Source organism: Coloeus monedula (assembly GCF_965178545.1).
Source record: "Coloeus monedula genome assembly, chromosome: 1".
Classification (NCBI taxonomy): domain Eukaryota; kingdom Metazoa; phylum Chordata; class Aves; order Passeriformes; family Corvidae; genus Coloeus; species Coloeus monedula.
In genome coordinates this window covers 53897735-53925545 of record NC_138781.1, presented here as the reverse complement: position 1 = coordinate 53925545, position 27811 = coordinate 53897735, and the positions used below count along the sequence as shown (strand labels likewise).

General features: G+C 42.2%; 1 protein-coding gene across 2 annotated transcripts in view; it reads right to left on the bottom strand.

Moving 5' to 3' along the window:
• Window positions 1–215: 215 nt before the first annotated feature.
• The window catches only part of GLI3 (GLI family zinc finger 3), a gene marked incomplete at both ends in the record, with an annotated part of 187785 nt that continues 160189 nt past the window's right edge, over window positions 216–27811 (bottom strand). For both annotated transcript variants that reach the window (XM_082276657.1, XM_082276656.1), the window contains 5 exons: window positions 216–2506; window positions 3681–4008; window positions 7224–7514; window positions 10887–11051; window positions 11643–11792. In XM_082276657.1, the coding sequence (XP_082132783.1) occupies window positions 216–2506; window positions 3681–4008; window positions 7224–7514; window positions 10887–11051; window positions 11643–11792 (3225 nt within the window). The remainder of the gene's footprint in view (window positions 2507–3680; window positions 4009–7223; window positions 7515–10886; window positions 11052–11642; window positions 11793–27811) is intronic.

Sequence of the window (27811 nt, the reverse complement as noted above, 5' to 3'; positions counted from 1 at the left end):
AATGGGTGTAGCAATACTGATTCAAAACTGAAATGGAAGACAGTTTCTCCCTAGAACACTTTAGGGTTTTCAGAGTCCTTATTCCATAAAAGGAATATACTTGAAACACATCCCATTTAGGTGAGATGAGATTGCTAAAATACATACACAACTAAAAAATATGAGTCTTTTTTTTTTCCATCTTTTATCTCCTAAGTGTTTTTTGTTTTTTATGTCTATTGCATAACAGCAAGAAACTTGCTTTCTTCTGCAAGTGAGGTCAACAAAGAGCTCATGTCCCCAATAGCCATGTTGGTTGTGCTTACAGGCATAGCTGGGAATGTAAGAGATGCTCGGGGAGTGGTGAGGCGTGAGGAATTGCGGGAGGCATTTTGAATGATACTTGGGCTCAAGGCTCCCGAAATTAAGCTGACATGGTCCCCATCATCTATGATAGCATCAAAATCTATCTGCACACCCTCTAGACTGTTGCTGTCAATGCTGTCAACTGTGCTTGACACTTGGTTAGCCCCCGGAGAAAGAAGCTCGGATGAGTTTTCAGTTGCAGTCCCCTGCAGCAGGCAGTTGGCTTCTGAACCAAAGAAAGAACCTGTTTTCATAGCTTGGTGGCTAAAGCCCATGGATTGGTCATATAACTGACCAGAGTAATTCTGCACGTTAGAGCAGAACTGCTGTGATTGACCTTGCATTTCCATCTTAATGGTGTTTACCCTGTACGTCTGGTTGCCATCACCTACGTGTCTTTGCTGTTGGGACAGGTTGTTTCTCAACACATTTTGCCGTCTGTTGCTGCTGTAATTAGAGCATGACTGGTAACTTTTGGCCACTGACAAACCTGAAGGCTGGCTACCAATGGTGTGAGACACGAGTGGACAACACTGCAGCCCTTGATAGAGGCTGCTTTGTGAGGTAGGACTAACCTGCCCTAGCATCATTTGACCGGATTGATTGACTCCCTGGTAATGAACGCCATCTCCAGCTGGTTGGCTTTGCAAATATTGCTGTTCCATCATATTCCTGTTCTGCATCCCATTTGCCATACTGGTGGTTTGATCGCTGGATGCCATGGGATGGCTGAAATTTTGCTGGTTCCCATTCACTGGCATGTTGCTGATTCTCAGCTTCTGCCCTTGCACTGCCATGCCACAGGAATTGTCTGTCACCCCAGACATCATTGCTTGCCTGCCCATGCTTTCACTGTAAGGCTTGTTGGACTGCATGCTGAAAGAATTCCCAGCTCCGCTGCCAAGAGCCATGTTTTGCTGTAAATTGTAGGAAGTGTTGTTCTCCGCCAGGTTCTGATAGCCATTCTGCTGGGCCATGTTGCTTCTCTCCAGATTCTGCTGCTGAACCATCATATTGTTATACAGTCTGAAGGCCCGAGCCTGCTGCACTGCTGACCGCTGACTACATTTCAGCTTTGAAGGAGATAAGTCAGAACTTCCAGAGCTTACTTCATTCCACTGAATAGGCAAGTCGCTCTTATTTGCCTCGGGACCTGCCTGCTGACTGCTCGGTGGAGGGGCTTGGTCAAAGTTGCTGGGGTTGTTGTTTCCTGAAACTGAGCTGTGGTGCATTTTGTTGCTGTCTAGGACATTGTTCAACAAGTGGTCGTACATGTCCTGGTTCTGGGAATTCAGATACTGGACCACGTCATCTGGCAGGAGATCCTCATCATTCAGACTGCCACCTGCTTCCATTGTAGCAGCCTCCAGGGCAATGTTCTCGCTGATGCTTGGAGGACAGGGGGAGCTGAAGCCGCGGAAGACGCCACCCTCAGAACGGGTGTAGTTCTGAAGAACAAGGTTGCGCTTTTCCATGGATGGAGGCAAAGCAGGAGGGTTAAAGCTATTAAGACTGTTGAAACGCTGGACTCTCGGAACAGAGAGGTTGTCGGAGGCCATTCTGACTGGATCACTGGCTCTCCTCGTCCCATTTCCTAAAGTTTCATGAGACAGAAAATGCCTCCTGCTGTAACCATTTGCCCCACCATCACTACATCTTCGAGGGGCATTCACTGGAGGCAGTGGAGATACTCCTGACTCCCTGCAGTCACCCAAGAGTGCCATCCTTGTCTTGAGGCTCATCCTCTCCATGTTAGGCAGTGGAGTTGGTGGGGGTCCACCAGTAGCTGCTGCATATTTAGCTTTCAGCCTGTATTGCTGGGCCGGGGTGAGGCTGAGAAGGCTTGGTAGGTCATCACACTGGCTCGCTTCACTGGAGCGCCGGGAAGCATCTGTCGAGATGGGGTCGTAGGAGTCTGCAACGCTCACGTTCTGTGGTCTGCCCTCTGCCTGGGAGGCATCACTGGACCTCCGGCTGGAGAAGCAAGGAGAGATTCCAGAGGACCTGCGGCTGCTCAGGTAGGCTGAACTGATTGTGCTAGTATTGCTGTCCCTCCTGTTCAGCATGTTCAACACAGTGATGTCCGTACTTGAGAGTTCATTCCTGTTTGGCAGAATAGTCATGGATCCTCCGACACTGCAGCTGCTGTTCGACTGGGTACCTGCAGGTAAAATTCACAGTTAGACAAATAGGTATTATCCAGAAACTGGTGCGGAAAACACACAGTAAAGAAGTAAGTGGGGTATAGAGGAAGAACGTCATCACAGCCTATCATAGCAGTGCTCTTTTTTGAAAGAAGTGGGGATAAAAACTGTGTCCTTAGGTTAAAATCTAATTCAGAGACTCAAGGGTAACATTTCAGTGGGAATCCCAGCAGAAAATTTACAGCCCATAGCCACAAACTGTCATCAGGTGGTGCAGTGCTCCAGCCTGCAGTGCAGCTATGCTGGCTGATGTGCCAGGAGGACACATTCGTAAGGGAGCTTTTTATAGGCAAAATATAATTGAACAGGCATTTGCATGGAATGGCAAAATATACAAATTGGAGGCTATTCAAGGTCATTTCTAAGACTTCTTGAAATATTCTTGAAATAACTCCTAACAACTGCAAAACATCTTTGCTGGTTTCCTTGTTTTGTTTTGGTTTTAAGTAAACAGGATAAATTTCTTAATTTTACATAGTTTCTTTTGATTGAATGGGTCTCAGAAAACCTGTCACTGCTGGGTGGAACACAGAAACCTACAGGCATGCTGTAGGCAAAGTAGGGGTGGCAGCAACATCTGTTTTGGTCATGAGCAGCTCTTTGGAGGAAAACAACCAGGGATCTTCAGAGTTCTACCTCACGTTGCTTCCATTCATGGATATCAGCCTTTGCAGCAGTAGCATCTGTACATATGATTTCTTCTATGTGTGGGAACAGGTTATTTAAAGGGAAGCCCAAAGCATTTCTGCAAAGGGTGCCTTGCAAAGGCCTCAACAGAAAGACTTCCATACAATAAATTCACAGGTATTTCTTTCTTCTGCTTTTCCTCAAAATGGGACAGAATTATGATGATCTTGGGTCAAAACCTTTAACTGTAAGAAATATTTAAATTGTGATTCACAGCTCCCTTGTTAGACCCTGTTCTATAAAACACAGAACTATCAGAGTTCTCAGAGGGTGGGTAGTAGGACTTGCAATGAGGGAATAAACTGAAAGTGATCAATTTACAAATCATTTCACAGCTGCTGAGTTTCCTAAGCTGTGCAACTCTTGCAAGAGTTGAAAAATTGATCTAGTAAGCAACAAGATTAAGGACAAAAAGTGTTATCACTCCTGTTACGTATATCTCACCATTTCCTATGAGAGGCGGCAAGGTCGGGGCTTTGGAAGGTGGAACGGGGTTCAGTCTTGGAAGCATTCCATTAACTTGTTTCAACCTTTCTAATTTCACTTGCTCCATCCATTTGGTCCCTGTTATATTCCTCCTGGCCTGTAAGCCAAGTGCTGTGGTGGCTGTGGAAATGGTAGAGTCCATGATTGGGGTTTCATCGATGACACTGAGGTCTCCTACACTACCACCACCGGTCAGAGTAAGCTCGATCCCATTGTTGGAATAGTTGCTGATGGGGGACTGTTCGCTGCTGCATGTAGACTGACCACCAGGGCTTGGCTGAGATGTCTGTTGGAGGGAAGTAAGAGACAAAAGAATGTGAGGATTAAGCAAACAATGTTAACCGGAGCACTCGCGCTAAATGAAGGTCTAAATGGAGCCAAAGATATAGATACAGAAAAGTGATCGTTCATAAAGAGGCTTTCTGGATATTGATTTCAACTAGCGAATGGCATTGTAAACCACAAGACTAAAATCCCCTTTCACATCTTGCTGATGGTATACAATATATCTCCATAAGACACTTATCCGAGTTATTCCCATAGTTACTTCTATCACTTCAAGCCGTTTGTGAGCACGTATGGATGGATACCCTACTTCGCTCATGTGCTGTTCCCAACTGAAGCTGCAGCTCCGAAAAACCAAACCAGAATTCAGTCATGTTACAAGGTATTAGTTTACACTGCTAGGCTTGCAAACAACCAACCAACCAAACAAGACTCCAACAACATTGGAATTTGGGGTTTTTTAATTAGACTTGTGGCTAAAGAATGTAAGCATTTTCCAGGCTTAAGGCTCATTGTTACAAGCAGTGGTTGGCCTGAAATGCTGGCACGTAATAAAACAGGAACAAAGCATCAGTGCAAAAAATACTGTATCATATTATCAGCATCCCATGACCCTGGCATCATTCAGATCTAACTTACACCTCCTCTTATACCTACTTATACCACCTCTGCCCTGAATCAAGAAGGTGATGATCTACTAAATCACATCCTTTGTTTCATTTGAATTTAAGATTTTAAGTGCAAGAATTTAAGTAGACAATACAGGCTGCTAATCTGCAGGGATATAAACATGCCACAAGAGCATCTTCTTTCTTAAAAGAGAGTGTTCCCTGCTGCTCTAGCAGAACTCTTGCTGTGGGGAAACACAGGCTTGATTTACTTTTTATAAAGTGCTTGCAAAAGAATGGGAAAATTGACAAACTGACAGACAAAACAGAGGAAGACAGACAGAAGTCTCTGGACTTAAAATCTCACTGTAAGGTTCTATCAGTGTGATCACAAATCAGTGGGGTATGCAGTATCATTTTGCTCCCAAGAACAGTTTCATGTAAGTATTTAACTTTTAGGGTTTCTGATGTGGTTTTGGTTTTTTGTTTTGGTTTTTTTTCTGCCACTCTGTAATCTTTATGTATATTTTACCGAAAAATACTGTCTAGAATTTCTGAAGTGGCAGGGACGACTCTCACTTTAAACATCAATGAATGAAGACACAGATTCATGGCAATACTGTAGTTTCATATGCCCCTAAGGAGTCCATTTGAGATGCAATAACTATTTTATTATTTCTAAGTTGAATGATGATACTTAGAATTTATGAGGCCACACTGAGCAAGGTCATTTCCAAATCCTGGCCAGAGCAGATTTGGTGACAAGAATAGAAATAACAGTTATTATGCGGAAGAAAGTTTGTGCTTCTGGACAATAGCTCTATGCCATATGGAAGAAGAGTAATAGTGATCAGAAGCCTGTTCTTGTAGCACATGTCAAGATCACAGTGAGGTAGGGTACAGAAATAACAACTGTATTATGCAGAACACAGAACATATATTTCTAGATGTGCAATACAGAAAAAAAAAAAGGATGTCTCATCTAGAGGGGAAAGTACAAAGACATTTCTGAAGATGTTTCACCAATATAAGCCAGATTTTTCACATGTCAAGTGTTGCAAAATGCTCACAACACATTACAACTGGGAATACGCTGGATGGATTGCACATTACTAAATAAAGGAATGACTGAACAACAGGCAGAAGACTAAAATAAAAACATAAATAATGTTGCAATAAGAAAAACAGCAGAAAAGTTAAAATGCCCTCACCTTATTACCCACTGTCCTTAGGAAGTTAGAATAAGACATTTAAGAGCATTAGACAGAAAAGACATTGGATTAGTTGAAAACCAGAAAATATATCTTCATTCATACATGCAATGAAAAGCAAGAAACACAGAATTATTTTTAAAATATAATTTTCAGTGAGAAATATTTAATACTATGTAAGCTACAGGCATTAGTACCCTTCTTCCACAAATTTTCATGTTAAAACTCTGTTCAACATGCCTTAATAATGCTACACATTTACCTAGCAAAGCAAAAGAGGTTTTCTTCCTATGCAAACTAAGGTAGTTATCACCAAAGGGGGCAGAGGACCTCCTTTAGACTTCAGCAGGAGTTTACTCTGAGCCCTTGGAAGTTTTTGAATTCAGTATTAATACTGAACAGTTTGAGCATAAGCCTTAGGCACAACATAGTAGTAACTCGTATTTTAGTGAGTAATCACTTTGAATTGCAGCATGATTAACAGTATGAGCAGAATTTGGAGAGCTCATATTTGTAGTCCCCAAGGGCTTGGATACAGATGAATCATAGACCCAGATGGGGAAGAGGATGGAGTGACTGCCTTTGACTTAACCCTTGTGAAGAGGGCAGATGGCACATGAAATTCAGGCAAATAAAGAACTTGTGTATTTAAGACAGCATCTCCAAAAATGGAATACAGTCCTTTCAACAGTTTAATGCAATACTTTAAGGTAAACCAAAGAAAAGACCTGCAGACTCTTAACTCAACTTGATTTAGTTAAACTTGGATTAGGTAAACTTGAGTAAGTATCAGATAAACATAAGAGGTCATCTCACAACAGAGATGATATGTTATTAAAAGATGTCCATCTGCTGTTTAAGAAAGTCAATTCATCCTGCTTCAGTTTGATCCATGACCCAAAAGCCTCAAGCCCCTAAAATCTGATTACTTTCCTAGGTTCTCCAAAAATGATCGTCATCAATATCATAATTTTAATCATTTGGACTTGTTGTGGTTTGGTTAGGTTTTTTTCTTGTTCTGGCTTTCAGCCTGCAAGATTCAGATTCACCATCTTTCTTCTGGAAACAGGAGTGTGGAAAAAATGTGTGTTTTTTTTAAATGAAAACTCTGATTTTCTTATACTATGCTTATTCCAGAAGATGCAGCTTTATAAGAGAAACAATTATTGTGACAGTTGCCAGCACTGCACTTATTCCATATTGCACAGACTAGATGGAATCTTTTTATTTGCTATTTCTTAGGCTTTAGAAACATTTTACAATGTAAACATAGAAGAAAACCTCACAAAACCAAACCTTGTGAGCTAGAGTTTACAGACTTGAGCATTTCATAAAGGGATTACTAATCGGTTGCCAGAAGAAAAAGAACAAAGGGAGTGGCATGGTGTATTGCATACCATTGGTTTTTCTGACTTGACTGCTTTCACTTGGAGGCATTCTTCACGCTTTGAGGTAGTGTTGCTGAGGTCCTTCTGCTCACCAACTGCACCCTGAGTCTGATGGCCTGGTGACCGGGTCTGAGAGTGGCTGCCTGGGTCTCTTGGTGGTGGAGGCCTTGGGTGGATATCTCCCCGCTGCTTCTTGGTGACATGTGCCTCCGGGCCATGCACAGTCTTCACGTGTTTCCGGAGAGAGCTGGGGTCTGTGTAGCGCTTTGTGCAGCCCGGTATCTTGCAAACATATGGTTTCTGACAAGACACAAAACCCACTTAAATTAGATTTAACTCCATATGGGACTCCTGAAGAACTCCTTGGAGCTGGTGTCACAGTTATACCTTTCACAGTGAATTTGTTACCTGATTTATGGTCTCTACAACAACTGAATCATAGAATGGTTTGGGTTGGAAGGGACCCTAAAGATTATCTAATTATCCACTCCCCTCCCAACATGGTCAGGTATTACAGCTGGTGAGCGGTCAGCGGCTCTGACCCAGGAAGAGGTGACCGGTCTGGAGAGATGGTCCCAAAAGGAATCGCCTTCCCGAAGCCCGGTGTCTTCCCTCAGCTGCTGGCCAGAAGGGCCCTTGCAGAGACTGTCAGCTCTTTAGTGATTATCAGCTCGTGATTCCAGCTCAGCTCTGCAGGGCAGCCTCCAGGCCAAGCCAGACCAGAGAGAGAGACAAGAGGGTTGTGTGGCTGGTTCTGCACGGAAGGGAGCTTTATTGTGGGTCCGTACTCCGGTGAAGGGGAAAGCCAGGGACGAGAGCTCTGTCTCATAGGGGCAGAGGGCTAGCTTTTATAGGGATACAGGGGATGGGTAAAGGCCAATGGGTTACAAAGGATCTGCATAGGGTCTCCTAAGGGATTGTGGGTCTGTCTTTTCTTGCCATGACCAAAGAAGTGGTTGCCTTCCCAGGGAGTCCTGCTGGGCTATTACGCAAGCTCAGCAGACATCCCTCCAGGGGAGGGGCTGGGCATACCCCACAGTCAGGGACACCTTCCACCAGACCAGGTTGCTCAAAACCACATTCACACCTGGCCTTGAATACTTCCAGGGATGGGGCATCCACAGCTTTTCTGGGCAATCTCTGTCTGTGCCTCACTATCCTCACAGTAAATAATTTCTTTCTTATAACTAATCTAAATCTACCCTCTTCCAGTTTAAAGCCATTATCCCTTGTCCTATCAAACTGCAACTACACCTAGTGAAGCCCATTAGTTCCCCTTGGTTCAGAAGGCAACAATTAATGCTGCATAGTTGACTGAGGGGGCAGTCTCTCATGGTACCAACTGGCGCAGCTTTCACTTATCTCAGCAGAAGAGTCAACACAGCTGTGGCGGTTTATGAAGACTGGTCTAAATTTCAATCCTGTCCCTTGCCCTCAGCAGTTTGATAGTGTTTCCAGTATGTCTAGTACCTACTACTTGACACCGCGAGGCAAACAGCCCCTTCAAAAGATGCTGGGCCACTTGTTCAGCCAGAATTAACTGAGGAAGCATTTTTTTCTGGCTACTTAGATCACCAGTATGATGTCAAAGCATAAGATACAGTGCCATGAGCATTTTCATGTTGCAGCAATATATGCACTAGTACTATTAACTGCTACTAGCATAACTCATCACTCATTTTTTTTAGAAACCACTTTATCTGTGAATTTCTATAGTTCACTAAGCTATGTAGAATAAAGTAAATTCACTGTATTGTAATTTAACAAAGCCTTTGTTCTTGTATTATGAGGGGATTAGAAAGAAGAGTTGAGCACTTCCTAAATCCTTTAATTGCCTCAGGAAGCAAAGTATTGTTCACTCACTTTTATTACTGAATTGTTTCCAAGAAACTACTATTTTAAAGGGGTTTTTTATACTAGCCTTCAAAAAATAGAAAGAGACCCTCATGCAGAGTTTCTCAGAGGGGTTCTCTGTCTGCTTACACATGGCACTGTGGAGCAGAGTCTTTGACAAATACAGCTTCTTCATAGCTGTCTAAGGCCTGAGCCTGCTTTCACTGACATCAGTGGAAAAAACCCTCCCATTTACTTGAAGAGGAGCAAAAATGAGCAATTTAAACATGATGTTGAGCTACTGAGGCAGGTTTTCGCAAGTTGCTATGGAAGTACAAGTCACTTAGCTCTCTTCTGCATGAGTAAGGCATACCTTCATCAAGATATGTCAGCTGCTTTTAAAGCTCTCTGTAGGTTACCTACTTAAAACCAAAATAGTACTGCAAGCAAGTGCTGAATTTGGTCTGTGCTTTTCATGGTATTCACATCACTCCACCAGTATACCCTGCCCTAGATTAGTTTGTTTTGGTGTGAAGTGATGGTGAAGGAAACGTTTCATTTGCCCCTGTGGCTGCACCTACCAGAAATGATGTGCAGCATAAAATTTCTCTGGTTGACTTACTGTTAGACACAAAATTCTGATTTTTAACACAGGGGCAGGTCACATCATTAAGTATGAGAAGGTCTAACTCATCAGCTAGGCAACATACAGATTGGTTCAGACAGTGAATGGAAAAAAAAAAAAGCTCAGGCAGCTATTGGCAAGACTTGGTGAACTTCCTTCTACCTTAGTGACCATTCACAAAATCACTGCAGGGCTTCAGTGCCATTATTAGTTGGGCTGCTGAAAACACACACAGCAGGGATGAGGAAACTCTGAGATGTGCAATGCCCTCTGTTCCCCTTGTGACTGAAGAGATGCTGCAGTGACCAGGGACTGGAAGAAGACAAATGCTCTCTGGAGATCTGCCAGCCCTAGTGAGTGCCTGCAACAGACCCGACAGCCAGAGAAAGATACAAGCTGTATGGAAATGGATATAGCTGCTGTGGTATGTCCCGCCCTTCCAGGTTTAGGCTAGAGGTGAAGGTGTATAGCGACATGTCAAGGAGGAGAGAGTGGACTCTGAGATGTGAGATTGAGATGATGTGACTCCATGCAACTTGAAATGGGGCAATAAAACATGGACAATGCAAGAAGATGGTGTGATTCCTGAAAAAGGAGGCAGCAGTAACAGGAAACACAGTAATAATGAGATGTTACACTGAGAGTTTGGGAAACGGCTGTGACTGCCACAGCTGGTTTCCTTGAGAAAGGTCGTATTTCCTCTGCTGCATCCCTAGTCCATGAGGTCTGTTCAGGATGGAAAGAAAGACTGAAAGAGCCTAGAGAAGAAGAAAAAGGCATAACTCAGAACTTAAAAGGCAACCTCTGACTTCAAATGTGCAGACTGTGGCTGTCTGCCGCACCCCAAAGTATGCTGGGGAAGCTGCATCCCAGCAGATGCCTGGTGCCAACACAGGCATGGGGATGGCTCCAGGCACTCAACAAGCCCTTCCCGCTCCAGAGGGAAAAATGATCCCAGCTCTACAGGGAAAACAGGATCTGTCCCTCGTTAAAGCATGTGTTTCCATTAGAGTCCCTCATTCAAAACTCTTCTACATGTAATAAAATGCCAGGTCTGTATGACATACTGTGCTGGTAAGAGCCATCCAGAACTTACATTCCTTTCAGGTTGCTGAGGGTTGCTGTGCCTGTCCTCTGTAATACATTGCTATGACCACACTGTAAGTCTGTTCAACAATGAATTATATTAATCTTTTGAAGCTGTGCTTACTTACCTCATTGGAATGAGTCCTGTTTTGGTGCTTGGCCCTGTCAGATGCATTGGAGAAAGCTTTGTTGCAGCCTTCATGTTCGCACACGTATGGTTTCTCTCCAGTGTGAGATCTCAAGTGCGTTTTCAAGTTTTCTAGTCTGGAGTAGGCCTTTGTACAACCTTCAAACTGCAGGAAAGAAATAAGTCTGGTTTAATTTTACCCTTTGGACTTGCAGGAAACAGTAAAAGTGGACTTATAAAAGCTTAGAAATTTTCAAAACCTTCATAACCTTGTCCAATGTAGTTTTGATTTGGAGGGTTTTAATTTTACCCAGGCAAACTCCACCACAGCTCAAGCTAAAATGCTTCCAGCATTATGTAAATCTTCTCTTACAGGAGAGCACAGTATTTGTGTCCTTCAACTAAGACCAAAATCCATTGCAAAGCCATCAGGAGGCTGGTGGCCAGAAGTAATATCCAGCTCTGTAAGAGAAAGTGCTTTTAAATAATTAAGCAAACTGAGTCCTGTATAATAATGCCTTTTGGGGCTTCTTTGTACTTTTAACTTGAGGAAGTGGGTCAAATCATCCAGGGAATCCCTCTCCTAAAGCCTTTGTGATCTGGTTGTGCTGTATAATGAAGCAGACATGGCAGTCTCTTCTCCACAAGCGTCTGACAGACAAGAGCTCAGTGAATGCAGCACTTGTCCTGCTCTGTTTGTTCTCTGAACAGCCCCAGCTTCCCTGTGCAAGCCTGGAACTCAGGCCCCTTTACTCACAGTGCATTTGTGTGGCTTTTCCCCTGTATGTCTCCTCATGTGGACCACCAGCATATATTGGGCTTTGAAAGGTTTCTGCTCCCGGGAACAGTCCAGCCATCGGCACACGAACTCTTTCTTCTCACCGTGTATGTGGTCATTGTTGATGTGCTGTTCAGGTAGAACAGAGATTACAGATTAACAGAAATACAACATCAGCTGCAGCCTTATTGTAATTTCACATTGGAAGAGCACCAGAGATTCAGGTGTGAACCAGTTCCTTGTGGTACTGAAAGAATAAGATCATCTGCACTCCCGAGTGACCACAGGGTTCAAATTATAGATCCTACTGGAAGTCCACTAAGGCCTAGGAATTTTGTTTCTACTGAGATCAACAGGCTTTGGATCAGGCCTCAGGGATACAAGTTGATAAATGGATCCTGGATAATCTCATGCACGGCTCCACTTGTGTGATTCACATTGGATACTGCTTTTGCAGAGCAGGGAAGCGTTCTTAAGTACTGCTCAACATAAACAAGGTTTACAAAATCAGACCTTTAGAAACATATCCTCCAACCTGAAAAATCAACAAAACTGCTAAACCAAGTTTCCATCCCAAATTTTAACTCACTTCATTACCCATGTTTTCTTTCAGTAAATGTATTTGGTTCAGTAAATGTACAGGTCACGGCATGGAAAATAAACCCCTACACACTGTGAAAGGAAACTCTGAGTACTGGAGCATACATCAAGCCAGTTTTTGCCACTGCCAAGTCTGGCTCTGTCTGAATGTGTGTGGGAGTGACAGCTGCCCCAGCCCTGCTGACTTGCAGGCACGTCTTGCTATGGTCAGTGTCATCCACGTGAGTGTATCCAGAAGCAGGACAGGGATGTGTACTTTGTATTCTTCCACAAAAGTAGCTTGTTCTGTTTCTTTCACTAAGATCTAGTTCAGAAAAGCATTTCAAAATGGATTTAATTCTCTGTGTTTATTGGAAATAGGCAGGTGAAGCAGGGCCAGCCTCAAAATTGTTGGGGTTTTTTTTAAGGTTTAATGTTTGAATTTTTTTTCACAGCTTTAGAAAACAACAGAAAAGAAAACTGTACATGGACTTTAGAAGTTTTTTTCCAACAGGAGCTACCTGACTCATCCTCCCAGACTCTCTTGGAGAAACCATTCCACACTTCCATCAATGTGCCACTAGATGGCTGCATTACACAGCGAATGATATTATTCCCACTAAAGTACCACCAAAAAATCTTTCCAGTTTTTATTTGATCACAGCACAGGGAAAAAATCTGTATCTGTTCCAGAATGGGCCCACAGAAAATGCCAGCTGTACAGAAACTCAGTAGTTCATACTGGAACACAAAGAAGGTAATCCCAGTCTTTTCTAAAGTCTTGAATTCAAACAGAAAGCCACATAAAATCAAGTATGTTCAAAATTATGCTCCATCACCATGGGAAACAGACATCCCTTGTCTATAAAAGATGATAGCTCATTTTCTGAAACCTTACTGCCATTTCTTAAAAGTTGTTATGGGGCACAGGATGCATGAACAGAGCAGAGGTGCTGGGCAACATACGACTTGAAATCTGCAAGAGTTTATGTTTCTGGTGCAGGTCTGTAGCCATTCGTAATACACACACCTGTGCCAGAAGCGTACACATGCCCTGTGCTGTGAAATGGCATCAAAAGGGTACAATGAGGGTAATGTGTGCTCTTGAAAGAGAAAGAAATAACAGGACAAAATTCAATGCATTCAAGTAATTAATGACCAAATCTCTCTGTAAACTTTACAGACTTTGAGTTATGTGGTTAAACCTACACAGCCACGAAGAGGATGAAACTTGAGCGTGTGACACAGGCTTTCCATTTGATACAAAAACCTCAAGGCTGGATCACTCACTTCACAACAGCACCTCCTTTTACCTCTTCCCATGTGGACACTCAGGCATCATGGAGGCTCTTTCAGAGAAAATCTCTATAGGACAGTTTTTTCTCTTTGTCCCCACAAATGAGCTTGCTCCCTGTGCTCCAGACCTCTAGCCTTTAACAGCAGGAGCATCCGCTAAAACTGACCTTTCTCATGGGCCTAAAAGTCCTTTCCTCACTCCCTCCCCAGCCCAGGCTCACTGCAGCAGCTGACAAAGCTTGCCGAGAGTGGTGACTTTATCATTTGCCTCTCTCCATCACTGGCTTACCTGTCAAATATCGTGTGATCATCCTCTGGTCTCTCACAACTGTGGCCCTCCATGCACATTTGCCCTGCTCTCTTATCCTATCAGTCCTTTCCTAGATTCTCTCCTCTTCCTACAATCAAACCCCTCTTTGTGTTGTTTTCCCTGATTGCTCTGATGCTCCAAGTGGCCCCTGAGAGCTCACCTGCAAATCCAACCCATTCTCATTCAATCCCTCTGAGGATCCTCACTTTTAGGGAAAGCCTAGAAGAAATGAGCCTGTGATCTGCTAAACTGGGTAATTTATTTGGTTCACAGGTGAGCTGCTTAATTGCTTTTTGCAATGGGGTGATATTTTAGCAGACGCACAAACATGTCCAAATACTGAAAGGTTGGTCTGGAGAAAGAAACTTGCTAGACGTAAAATCAGCACCAGCAGTGCTCTCAGGTAAGGAGATTCACAGTGTTTGTAATCCGAGATTCAAACACCCTCACTTGCTCAAGTTATGATGTCAGTCATCTCCTATGGACATATAGGCAGAACTACACAAATACAATCCAGGAACTAAATATACACTGGGATTTTTCACCATTACCATTTGGCAGAAAGAATGCAATTTTTGCGACATGTTTAAAGAAGAGGGAGGTCTCACTGTGCAAACAATACCATTTAGAAAAGTTCAGAAGTTTGTTAACTCTGGCATTCAGGTTCTTTGACTCAGATAATTACCTTTGGATTTTACATGGTGTTTTTGGCTCCCTGGTCTCTATTATGAGAGGAAATGAACAGTTTTGAGCTTGTAAAACAAAGAACAGTCAGGAATAAGAGTATTATGCAAAGCAGAAGCTTTGGTTCAGTACAATAAGGATTTATAGGGTTTCAATTTATAATCTGTTTGTAACCTTATTACACCCATGAAATGTCACATTCCAGGGACTAGATCAGAAGGATTTTTTTTTCCTGGTGAAATTGAATTTTGATGCAGTTTCAGGGTGTGAAAAGGCTTTTCTTTTAATTTCGTGGGCCCAAACCTGCAAGTTTTACTTATGTCCATAATCCTTATTACAGTAAATAGGCGCATGAAAGCCAATGATATTACTCCCTAGTGTCGGGTTTGCTAGCATAAGGCTCTGAAGCACCAGCTCAGAATTATTAAGAATTCCTGACCTGAAAAAAAAGCCCCCATTAAAAGCCGGAATTCTACAAGCTATCTCCCGTTGCACACAGCTCCAAAAAGCTGCTAAACAGGGGTCATTTGTAAGATACCAGTCACTTTCATGCTACTTCAATGCTCATTACCAAACCTCTGTTTGTCCTGGCTCATTTTCTTTTCTTTAAAAATGTTATTATTATCATCCAGTTCCAAAATACCCTAAAACGAACAGAGGGAGCTGACCTAAATACTGATTTTGGTCTCAGAATGACCTGCCTTTGAATTCCAGAGCATAAAACCCCACCAGATTAATTGAAATCAAGGCTGAAGTTTGGCTGTCATCTCTACTGGGCAAGCTCAAAAAACAGAGGTAATGGGAAACTCAATCCGCAGTATCCTGGAAGCATAAATGCTTACATAGTAAGAAATACTACTGAAAAAGGGAACACCCTAAATCATGCATGTTCTCATATAATCCATAACCACCACACGTGTTACTTCATATTGTAGCAGATGAGGTGAGGTGACACTGGAGGTAGGATCTGCAGTAATCTTAGTGTTCCATTTCCCTCCTCCACGAGGGTTTTTAGAAGAAAGGAGAATATACACATACTAGCTGACTGCATGGTACCCGTTAGCTATTCAATACATAAACAAAGGCCAAATGTGCTCTCACAGTAGTCAAACAGCAGGAGGAAAAGCCTCTCCATACCAATGGAAAAAGTTAGGAACATCAGAAAAAGAATGTCGCTGCAATTGAGATTGCATCTGAAAGTCAAGAGCTATTTGGTGGCAAGAGCAGAATACTCTGGGAGAGTCTCACGTTTCTGTTTTCTAACCTAGACATACTATCCTAGAGTGGAGGAGAAAACTGGGAAGAGACCATGCTGTATTGGTATAATGTGGTAAGTTAGTGGCAGAGCGGAAGGCATATCACCATTGCCAAAATTAGATTTACTTTCAGTTATACAATGACAATTTCAGACTTTTATTTTCTCACAGTTATTTCCCTGTATTTTAAAAATTTTAAAAGGAGGTTCTAAATAACTTCTCACTAGATCTCACCACTGACATCAAGCAGAAGCAGTGTTTAAACCATCTTCTAGCACAAATCTCCCTCTGTACTGTACTGCCACAAAAAGTCCCTCAAGCCAGCAGAGTTGCTGCATTTGATGCATGGGGGACAAAGTGCAAAAGGTGCAGAGGCATTGAAGTGGAACAGCTGCTAAACACAGCTCATCCCGCAGCTGCACAAGAGAGCTGTGGAGCCCACAGGCTGCAGAGAGGAAATGTGCAGAGGCTGTGTCTGGCAGTACCAGACTGGATAGCTCTGAAGGTGGTTTGGAAGGGGATTAGCTGTCCCTGACCTGCAAGTCCTGCAGGGAGCACTTTTATTTCTGTGTTTTGCATAGGGAAACTTAAGCTTAAGCTTACATACAGTTAGAAAAAGGTTCCTGGTCATCAAACCCATCCCCTCGCTACGGCAAGCCCCACTGCACATAATCCTGGTCATGAACAGAGCTTCATCTTCTAAGTACATTGGTGATCAGCCCCCTCTGTTCCCAGTGGAAGGCGCTTCTAGGAACTCACTCTTCTGCGGGTTAGCAACTAATTTCTAGCTTCGATTTATTCACAGCCAAGTTATATTCATTTGTTCTCGTGCCAACACTATCCTTTAGCTTAAACAGCTCTGCTTCCCTGCAGAGTGTTTAGTTCTCTCCCTTCCCCACCCTAACTAACTGGCAGACGGCACTCTCCTCTCATTTGCTGGATTAAACAAACTAGTTCCTTCTGGTCTTCTCTACAATGACCAAGTCCTCATTCCCCCCTTAACTTGCTTTGACTTGAGGTGGGGAAGTCCCTGAGTCCCATTTGTCATTTTGTTCCTAGGTTCCCCATTGCTACTTTGAGGACTGTATTAGTCCATCAGTGGCTCTCTAAGCCTCTTCACCTGCCCTAGTACAACTTCAACCTTCTTGATCAGAATAATGTGAGGTACACCAGAGTTCACCAGACTTGGTGCAACAGAATTCAAACTTCCCTGTCACCACTTAGGTGTAAGTACAGATCTCTCACTCCCTTTAGACTTGAGACTATTACCAAAGCCTCTGAGTACCTCATGCCTGTGAATGTACCTCTCCTAACAACAAACGTCAGAAAAGACTATCTTCTAGATAGCCACAGTAAAGGCAGAGACTTAAGGCCCAGGAAATCTAAAGGCCACATTCATAGAAGTATTTAGATCTTTGATTTCTACTAAAAGTAGTCACTTGTTCATGAGTGGTGTGCATAATTCTGAGGTTCTTGACCTACACAGCTTCCTGAGATAGCCAAGTGACTGCAAAAAGAGTATCAGTGTTCAGAATACTGACAGGGCAGAATCTAAGCAAGTCCCCAAGCTTGCCTGCTCCCCAGGGATGCAATATGCGACTCATCACTGCTCCTTGTTACCATTTTAGGTAGTCAGACAACCGAGAGATGACATCAGACAGGCCTCCCTACCATCACATTAGCATCTTGATAAAGGTTGACTCCATGATCCACAGCAAGATGAACAGACAAAAGCATCGTAAAAAAGTCAGGATATAAAGGAGGTCCTGGTGAGCCAGGAAATCTCCTGTGACAATAGAAATCTCATTGTGAGGAGGAAAAAAGATGCATCTCCATGGAGTGAAATTGCCAGCAGACTTCTCGGACACATTCCAATCACTGCAATCGAGTCTCTCTCTAACCTCTGTGACTCTCTGTTAGAACAATGCACGCATTTTAATTTCCTCTTATCTGATGGAAAATAGGTACAGATCCCTCTGCCCTTTCCTTACTAAAGATCATTTGCAGGCATAACCAGGTTAACAGCCCCAAGAGACCAATGTCTCCTCCCTGCTGCTCAAGTTGAAAGTACACTTTTGACCCCGTGTCCTTAGGGTGGCATAAGTACTTAAGCCTTTTTAGTTCCTGAGACAGAAGAAGCACTTAAGCTGCTTTAAGCCCTTATGGTGGCATAAATGCTTAAGCTGGTTGCAGTTCCTAAAGCCGTTGAAGCTATAGCTATACATGAAGAACTCTGTACTTCCACATAGGCACATGCCTGTTGAGAAGCTCAGATAACTATCTCCAATCCTGCTTCCTTTCCTTTGGATGCATTTCTTGTTATTCTATTAGAGTTCTTGCGGCTGTCTTTCATACTTTATGGAAGATTTAAGAAATGCTGTTGTGACAGGTCTCTGCTAACGCTGATTAGCAACATGACAATTTATACAATTTGCTGATTTGGCCCTAAAGAAGGTCAGTGCCTCCACAGTCTTGACACCTTTGCTGAAATGGAATACACACAGTTAAGATCAGCTGGATCTTAAAAGCACTGCACAGCAATTTCCTCTGTGTATAATGAATACACTAAATTGTTTGTGCACTGCACTTCTCACCTCACAGTGTTTGATCTTGTCACTCCATCTCTACACTTAATTTTCAACATTTTCCACTATTAACAAACAAAGCCCCTTGCTCCCCCTAGATATTGTCATGATTATAAACCTAAATGAAGACTAGTGGCATGCCACATTTCATAATCAGGTATTTTTGGGTTACATGTGAGAGGAATGACGTTTTAATACTTGTAGCAGTGTAAAACTAGCCAGCAACTACCTACCATGTTCATTCCCAACAGCCCCTGCCAGCAAGATGGGGTGAATTGGATAAAGGTAAAATACATGGCTTGAGATAAGAAAAGTTTAAAATCCAAAACAAAAACTATAATAGCTCTAATAATGATAATGATGAAAAGGGGGATAAGAACAGGGACATGAATAATAGCCAATAGAAACAAGTGATGCACAATACCCTTGGTCACCACCTGCTCACTGATGCCCAGACCGCCCCTGAGCAGCAATCGGTGCATCCCAGCCAAATTCCCCCGGTTTATATCCTAAGCATAACGTTCTGTGGTATGGAATATCCCTTTGGTCAGTCTGGCTCAGCGGCTCCCGGCTGCGTACCCTCCCAGCTTCTTGTGCACCTGCTCCCTGGAAGAGCATGGGAAACTGAAAAGTCCTTGACTTAGAGTAGGCACTGCTCAGCAACTACTAAAACCTTATGTTATCAACCTTATTCTCATACTGAATCCAAAACACAGAATGTACCAGCTACTAGGAAGAAAATTAACTCTATCCCAGCCAAAACCACGATAAAAGCATGGCCACAGTAAAGGCAGAGACTTAAGGCCCAGGAAATCTAAAGGCCACATTCATAGAAGTATTTAGATCTTTGATTTCTACTAAAAGTAGTCACTTGTTCATGAGTGACAATTGTTCATGAGCACAGTTATATATATACTGCAAATATTTGTAACTTCAGTGTGACTAAAAATGTTTTACTCATTAAGAAAAAAAAATCACTACATAAAGAAAGTTTCAATTAAAAAATGGTTATTTCAAAAATGAGTGCAGTACGTGGAAAATAGGAAATGTAACTTACCTATTTTACAAACTTAACATTTGAATTCTGTGTCCATGACTGTTAATACTTAATTATAAAAAGAGACTCCAGTCAGCACTCCAGCCGAATTCATGCTTGAAGCTCATATATTACTGTGCTGTCCTGGATACCCATTTCGTCCCTTGAGAACTGGCAATAGCAAATCAGTGAAGAAAGGGAGGGATCAAAACTAGAAGCCTAAGTCAACTGAAAAATTGTGATGATTTATAACTTGAGATAGCCAGTGTACATAGAAGGACAGGGATGACAGGCACAGGAGAAGGGCAGCATGGAAACCAACAGCTGGAAGAGAGGATGGAAACAGTAAGAAAGGAGGACTCCAGGGTCTGAGAGGGCATGCCCAAATAAATGGTAGACTGAAAGGAACCTCGGAGATGTTGCAACAAACAGTTGGGGTCAACAGCTTTCCTGGACCAGCACAGCCGCCACTGGGAGAAGACTGGGTTTACAGTCATATTTAAAAATTTAGAAAAGATCTGGGGTTCAGTGCAACATATGGACAGACACTGTCCCTGTTTCATGGGGCATACAAATTCAGAAGAAAGGAATGCACAAGGCCAAGAGAAATCAAACTAATAATAACTAATGAACTTCTGCATTTTGTGGAGTTTACTGTATGCTGAGCAGAAATCATCTTTTTGCCTCAAATGCTGTTTAACCATGGTGAATCAAATGACTTTTTACATATGGGACTGGGGAAGTCTGTACTACTGTACTACTAATAAATAGGAATATACTAATTCAAAGGACACAGCTCACCAGGACTGTTTGCTTTTCACCTCTCTCTTTCAGCTGAAAATATAGGTCTCGTTATTGTTTTTCATCTCGCTGCCCTAACGACAGCAATAAAATTTCTAAATCCCCCAGTTAAAAAAAAAGTATTTTCTTTCTGCTTTTCCTTTTGTTCTCTTGCAGTAAATCCTTCATTGCCTATCAATAGGTTAAACATATCCAACTTGTATGTTTAAATGCTAAAGACAGAGAAGTCCCCATGGATACGTCAATCATTGGCTCTTGTACAAAGAAAATACTGTATTTTGCTCAGAAGAGCTTTCTGTGGCAATTTAAACACAGTGAGACAGACACAATATCCTGGAGAGAGGAAAACCTGCCTTATTACATTCCTGACCCAAGAGAAAGGACCTGCCCTTAGGACATAAAGAGAATCAGTGGGGGGGAAAAAAAGAGAAAAGTTATCTAATCCTAAAAATAAAGACAGTGGTTCATAATACAGCATGACCTTCTTTTAATCTCTGATACAGTAGTTATCCAGTATGGATGTGACAGAATGCCAACAGGGCAAACACAGCTTGCTCGTCAGGCTGGGAACAAACTCCCTCAGCCTGGATCTGTTTCCAGGTTTTGGACAGCTTTTTGGTAGGCTCCAGGATATTCTGTGGAGTGAATGGAACTTACGGGATATTGAGGGATTCTTTCCCAATAGGATCACATCTTGTTCTTGTTTCATTTAATATACATATATTCACGTATACAGTACAGTTAAGTCTGTTAGCAGCAAAATGCAGCGCCATCAAGGGCAATGTTTTACAGCTCTCCCTTGATTTCCTGTATCAGAGCATGCAACTATAAAGCAATGGGTAGAAATTGCATCTTTATTTGCTAAACCTGAAAATCTAATAAATGAGATTCTACCAGGACATCAACATAAATGTTGTGGACATTAATCATTCCAATTTTACAGTGGTAGGAAAGGTGCCTTGATGACTCTAAGGTTTGTTTCTTCTCTGATGTTCTCTTCCGTAACTCTGTCAAAAATCAAGTGCCTTGTTTTTCTTGAAATTTGCATTCTTGTATTTCTAGCTGGGACGCTAATAGGAGAAGCTGGTATGGTACAGGAATTCCAGCTTTTTTTTACTCTTTTTCTTTTTCCAGCTGTCGAGAGGTAATTTTTCAATACATGCTGCCATGATAACTGGGCTTTACCATCTCCACCAGCAGTGATGCTCTGTGTCACATGTGCCTTGGTTCAAGCACAGTATCACAGCTTCCCCATTTTAGCAATGTTACAAAAAAAAAAAGCTCCACCTCTCTCTTCAACCATCTGCCCAATCTGTGACTTGCCCAAGGGCAGGCTAATTGCATTTTTGTGAGGAGGCTGCAGCAGAGAAGGAACTGGTAGCAGAAACCAGAAGCCAAATGCTCAAGTCAATTGCTCTCAAAGAGGGATGTTTTGGTTAAAACTCTGCTCTCCAAGGAGAAGCCCTACTCTCCTGAGATCTGCTGAAGCAGGGAGAGATGCAAAAGGGTTTCATGAGGATGACGAGTTCTTGGGGCACTGGGATGAAGGAGCTCCTAAAGGGAGAAGAAGGGAAGAAGTGCTCTTAAATTGCTCCTGGAAGGGTACAAGGGGCCAACCACAAGCTGAGCACTCCTGGTATTTCTCCCAACCACTTTTTCCTACCTGTCTGCTGTCTGCAGTGCTTCCCAGCTCTCCCAGTTGCCCTCCTGGCTGCCTCCACTGCAGCACTCCCTGCACAGCTCCTGCAGGCTGTGTTACATGCTCCACACCACTGCATGGGTGCTGGCAAACTCTCCTCCAACTTCCACTTGCTCCAGGATTTTTCTTGGTGTAAACTGTATGTGTTTGAGACACACAAGCTGAGAGCTGCTCTGAGCATCTGAACTGCTGTGCTAACTGCGCAAAAGCCTTTTGCTGTAGAGTTTTTCCTTTTTAAAAGGCAACATCACAGGTACAACTCCATTACAACTTTCAACTTTACCAAGACTTCAGCAATGCACAGAATTCACTTTTACAAAAATAATCTTATATATATGTGTTTGGCTCACTTCTACTTTGTTTTTTTAATGCTCTTCACATTTAGGTCCCCCAATTACACCTACATTTCACCTGTCTTCTGTGTAAAGGTCATATGAAAAAAATACAGGGTAATTTGGTGCCTGCAGCATAAACCAAGAGACCAGAGACAGAGTAGCAAGAAGAAAAGCAGAGGAGAAAAAAGACAGGTGAAGTGTGCACCAGTGATAGAGAATTCAAACTTGGCTCAAAAGACCACAGCTGGAAGAAGAAAGTTGACAAAGGCCATTTGCTGAAGGGTTTAAGACCCACTGCTGACTGTGTGGTGAAACTGTAATGTTGGTCTTTACAGTGCAATTGCCAATGACGGTGGTCTTTCCTCAAATCCTGGCTCTGCACTGATGGTCTTCAGCCTGGTCTGCCTGCTTTTCTCTCATTCTTCTCCATCACACATGCACCCAAGCTCTCCCCACAGGCTTTCTGAGAAGTGGCTACAGGCAGGAGTTCTACAGCTTGAGCTGCAGGAAGGACTCCTGCCTTCAGGAAACACCTCTACAGCATGATTGCAAGGAGGTGCAATGCCTGTTCAAGTCATAAGCTCACAAGAGAGGAAATTCACATTGCAAAGAGCTCCACATTCCTGTCAACTCCATTAGACATTCCTCTCTCAAACTAGTCAAAGCAGTAGTGCACAAACGGGGGAGAGGTCTTCCTACAGTTGTATGGGGAAGAGGGTAAAGACTGGCCAAACATCTGCCCTTCACTGCTTCTAAGACTGCCAGTGAATGTTGCCTAGGAAATGTACTGCCTGATACCTTCTAGGAGTGGCTGAATATGGAAGGAGAGAAAACCACCTGAGGCTCAACTACAAAATTTTCTGCTTCATGATCTTTGCATTTAAGGATAAAAATTGATTTTACGTGCAACTGCTGGAGAATTTCCAGGAAAACCATGTTAAAAATCTCCCTCACAGGCAGTACCCAAGGCGAGCAATGGCTTACTCTTCTTTACAAATCTGAACTCACATACAGCTGCGTACAATCTTTAACAAAAACATACAGGACTTAGCTTAAAAAAAAATTGAAAAACTTAAAACAGCTCGACACTTAGCACTGCTACAGATATTAGTGTAGCACACTTAAAAGCATATATTCTATTTCTGGATTTTTCTCACTGGCAAAGACAGACCACAGAGGACTCCTGCCAGCACACATGAGAAGGAAGTAATCATAAAGAGGCATTACTATAAGGTATTTCATCTTATTTGCAAATAGTATGAAGAATGAAAATACTGTTCCTGCTTTTGACAGAAGCACACCAGCACACACGAGGCAGAACTAAATACTTTGGATGTTTTCCCACATTTCTGCAGAAGACAAAAAACTATAGCCTCCTTCCTGCCACCATAACTCATCTGACTTCAATGGAAATCAGACCTGCTGTATATATTAAACCTGAAATTAACTGTTCTCCCCCCGTATTGTTTGGCTTTGATAAATTCCAGCCATTGCTCCTGGCCAAGATGCACTGATCCTGGTTCTGTGAGCTGCTCTGCTGACATGAGCTCTTATGGCAGCCTGGAGCCCATTAAATTTGACTGGGTCCAAACCACTGAGCTCTCTGCAGGAGTGGGGCTTTAGCAACTCTTACAGTTAGTTATTGAGCTGTGGGTTCAAACCATGCTAAAAGTAATAATATTCTCCTTTAACATAGAGCATGTTCACAAGAAAATAAAATTGGAAGAGATTCATAATCTTTACATTCCACAGCAGAGGCCAGAGTGGTGGAGCCAAGAAATAAAAGCTCAAGAGTAAAGATACCTAGAGAAGAAAAAAAATGGAGGAAAAAAAGTACCTAGCAAAATATCCCAACAGCTGGTGCTCCAAATGAATGCATAAAGACAGAGCTGTTTTATAAAAATTGTAAGGCTGTAATGACAAAAATCTGTTAAAATTTACACTGCCTTTCAGTGCATGGCTTTGGAAATATACTGGAACCAGTTTAGAATCAACAGGCTCTTTGAGTTACAATGTAACTGTATATTACAGCAGCTTTATACAATTTTTTATTAGCAGAGACAAACTGCTTAATCCCATGAACCAACTTAGAAACCTACTAAAGGCTATAGCAAGAGAAAATAAGGAAAAACTAAAAAGTACCATTTTAACAAGATTTTGAATTCTTCCAAACTCAAGGAGTGGTACAATGGGTCATCTATCTATGCAGAAAGACTAGTAAAATACTCGATCCCTTAAGAAAAAGTTAAACTACTGCCTCTTTTACTGAATATCCTTTGTTCCTAAAGGGGATAAAGAGCAATGTATAAGTCAGATATTTAAATGGGATCTGCTTTTCAGGGTGCATTAAGCATATGGGCACTAGCACTAAGCATGTAGACAGGACTTGCTGAAAAACATGCACCTCCTTTAGTTTAACCTTGGGCCAGATTTTGTAAAACCATGCACCTTATTCTACATTTAGTACTTTATAATTACAGCACAGCCAACACTGATCCACTTAAAATGAAAGAAAATATATTCCTCAGCAGGATCTTCCTGTGTAAATCAATCAGTAAATCTTTCTAATTTTTTGTAAAGAGAGCCCTTATGCTTACCACATGGACACATACAAATTGTTCATATGATAAAAATACCAGTGCTTTGTCTGCAGAAATAGACTATTGAATAACAGCTTTTTTTTCAATAAATGCACTTAGTGTCTCCTTATATATAAACTATGAAAGCTGCAGTTCAGATTAGAGATAGTGCCTGATCCATGTTTAGCAATGAAAGGCACTAAAAACCCCTACAAAAACTGGGAATATAGTGACTTAAAAACACAGAACACTTTTCACAGCAACTACAAAGAAAAATGCTGGCAGTGATAAGCAATGCCAAAATCTTTACTAGGCAATAAATGTTTTAACATGTATTTCCTCACAGAGGAGATCGTGATAGAATTAATCCAGCCTCAGTATCTGACAGAAGCAGCAGTGTGTTAAAGCCACGACATCACAACTGGATTGGAGGAAGTAATTTGGGCTCTTCCTCCTAACACCTCCAAGAAACACGTCTAACAAGCTTCGGCACATGCAACAGTTTATTTCTGCTCTAAGACCCCCCCCTTGGGTTTTTTTACCAGACTTCCACTCAAAATTTCCCTTCTACATCCATGCTAGGCTTGGTCATCCCTGTCACATCCTAGCAAATTCAGGGCTAGCAAAAGTCTCTGTCCCATTTTAGCAGTTAGTAACACTTGACATTTCAGGCAGCGGCAGCAGCATTACCTTCTTTCATCTTTTTTTGCCATGGGATAACATTTTTCTATCCTCTCATACATGCCATAAACAGTCCTGTGTTGTATCTAAGGATGTATGTTTGAGCTGTTGCAATGAAAACTGTGCAGGACTTCTTAGCAGAACATGGGAGTATCGCCTAACACACTTAAAGGAGAGCCAAGGCAAATTTTTTTTCTGCCCCTGCATTCCACACACTAACTTTAATTGACTTCCAGTGAACTTACAAGGGCTTTTGGTAACTAAAAATCAATCCTAAATAGTCTGGTTTATCTCAAAGATTCCTATCTTCCCCTATATACCACTGTGGCATCATCTGAATGGGACAGACTTGTGCTGGCAGTCAACCACAGAAATCTGCAGCAGCAAACCAGAGGGCAGTCCTGTATCTCTGTAACTCTTCCTCATCCAAAAACTTATCAGAACTGGAGCCTGGCACCTTCAGAACGTCACATAAAACACACTTCTTTGTTCAGGCTTTTTTACTAACCAGAAGTGTCAGAATCCCCTTGGCAATTAATTTCCTGGCTGGTAATCCCTTGGCTCTGATCCATGCGGAGAGAGTGGCTGCACTGGAGGGAGGAGTGCAAGGCACACACTCTGACTTTGCAAAATGAAGTGGTCTCTTCATTTAAATGACAGCGGCCAAGCATGAAAACTTCACACTTGCCCTGCATAATGGAGTAAGGTAAGCTCACTGTTAAACACTTTAAAGCTGAGTATAATGTGGCAAATGGCGGGGTTTTCTTGGTTATCTGAGGTGATATTACCAATAATATAGGCACAATAAAGAAATGTAAACACTACCCCAATGGTAGTGAGATAGAGAAATTGTACAATACATTGCTCAATAATTAGCACTGATAACAGTTTAAAGGAAAAAGCCTTCATTTCACTTTAAGAAAACTTACACTAACAAAAACAACAAAACCACTGCATAATCACAGTGTATTAAGATTCTCTACTCTCAGCTCTTGCACAGAGGTACAGAACATCCTGCCTGATGCTGGTAACTGGCAAAACACTCTGCAATGAACAGACCAGAGCTACAGGAATGCCTCTCCCTAGCAGCCAGGCCAGGTGGGCTTGATCAGTTCTGACATACATATGTTGTTTAAGGTATTCTGAAACAAAGGGACGGAGAAGCTCCTATAAGTAGCCAAACTCTCAAAATTTTTTTTCACTAAGTTTCCTTTAGTTTTAGACAAAGGCTTTCACAGGAGAAAGAAAGTTGGTACCATGCTCACATGTGCTGTGAAGAGTGAGATATTATCTTTTTAATTAATTCAGCCTAAAGTAATGCAGTTCTAAGTGATGTGCTCCAATCCTGGATTCCTCAAATTAGGAAGCATCAGAGCTCAATAAATACAGGAAAGACACTTGTCCTTCATGCTACAGAATCCTAAAATAATACACCACAACCCTCCCCCATGCAAACTATACTGGACCTCCCTGGATGCATTCAAGGTGTGTTGCCCTTATCTGGCAGGAATCGCTGCTGAGGTAAGGTGCTAACCAGAAGCAAAGGACACACTTGTCTGTATTGTGCTTCTCTCTGAAAATTTAGTGAGTGCCTACCTGCTGCTGTGCTGCTGCTGTTCTTTCTTTTCGTGCTTTCTTGGCACATGTAGGAGAGGATAAAAGCCTAATGGGTGCGAGTGTCAGCACAATATAAATTGCTGCAAGGAAAAACTTGATGCATGGCTTGGGATCTGAAAGAAGAATGTCCACCATTGTTTGTGATTATGGATCACATCACAATCTAATAGCAATTTTTATTTAATCAATAATTTCCATGCTGAACAGACAGCCCTGTTACAGAGAATCGACAAGCAAGTACTGATAGCGACAAGGCTTGTTATTAATCTTTACCCTGCCAACATTTCAACCAAACTACTGTAAAAAAGCACCACCAAGACGGATTTAGAAATAGGTCTTTCTATTTTTTCTGTCTCTTTTCCTTCTCTTTTTCTTTCATTCTCTCTTTCTTTCTTTATCCTTTTCTTCCTTTTGCCTTTCTTTTCTTTTTAGCAACACAGTCCCATTACCCTTCTCCCTTTTCAGGTATGTAATGTTTCATACACTTTATATTCTAAGTTTATTTGAAAAACCTGGGGCTTGAATTGCACAAAAAGGCAATTCATATTAAGCAATTTCACAAATCAGTGGGACCTAGCCCAGTGCTGAGTGTTAGCCATTATAGGCTAATAAATCATACTTTCTCTTTGAGATGTCAATCGCCAAAGTGCTTTGTAAAAATGTTGGCATCTGTAATTCAGCGAAGCCTTT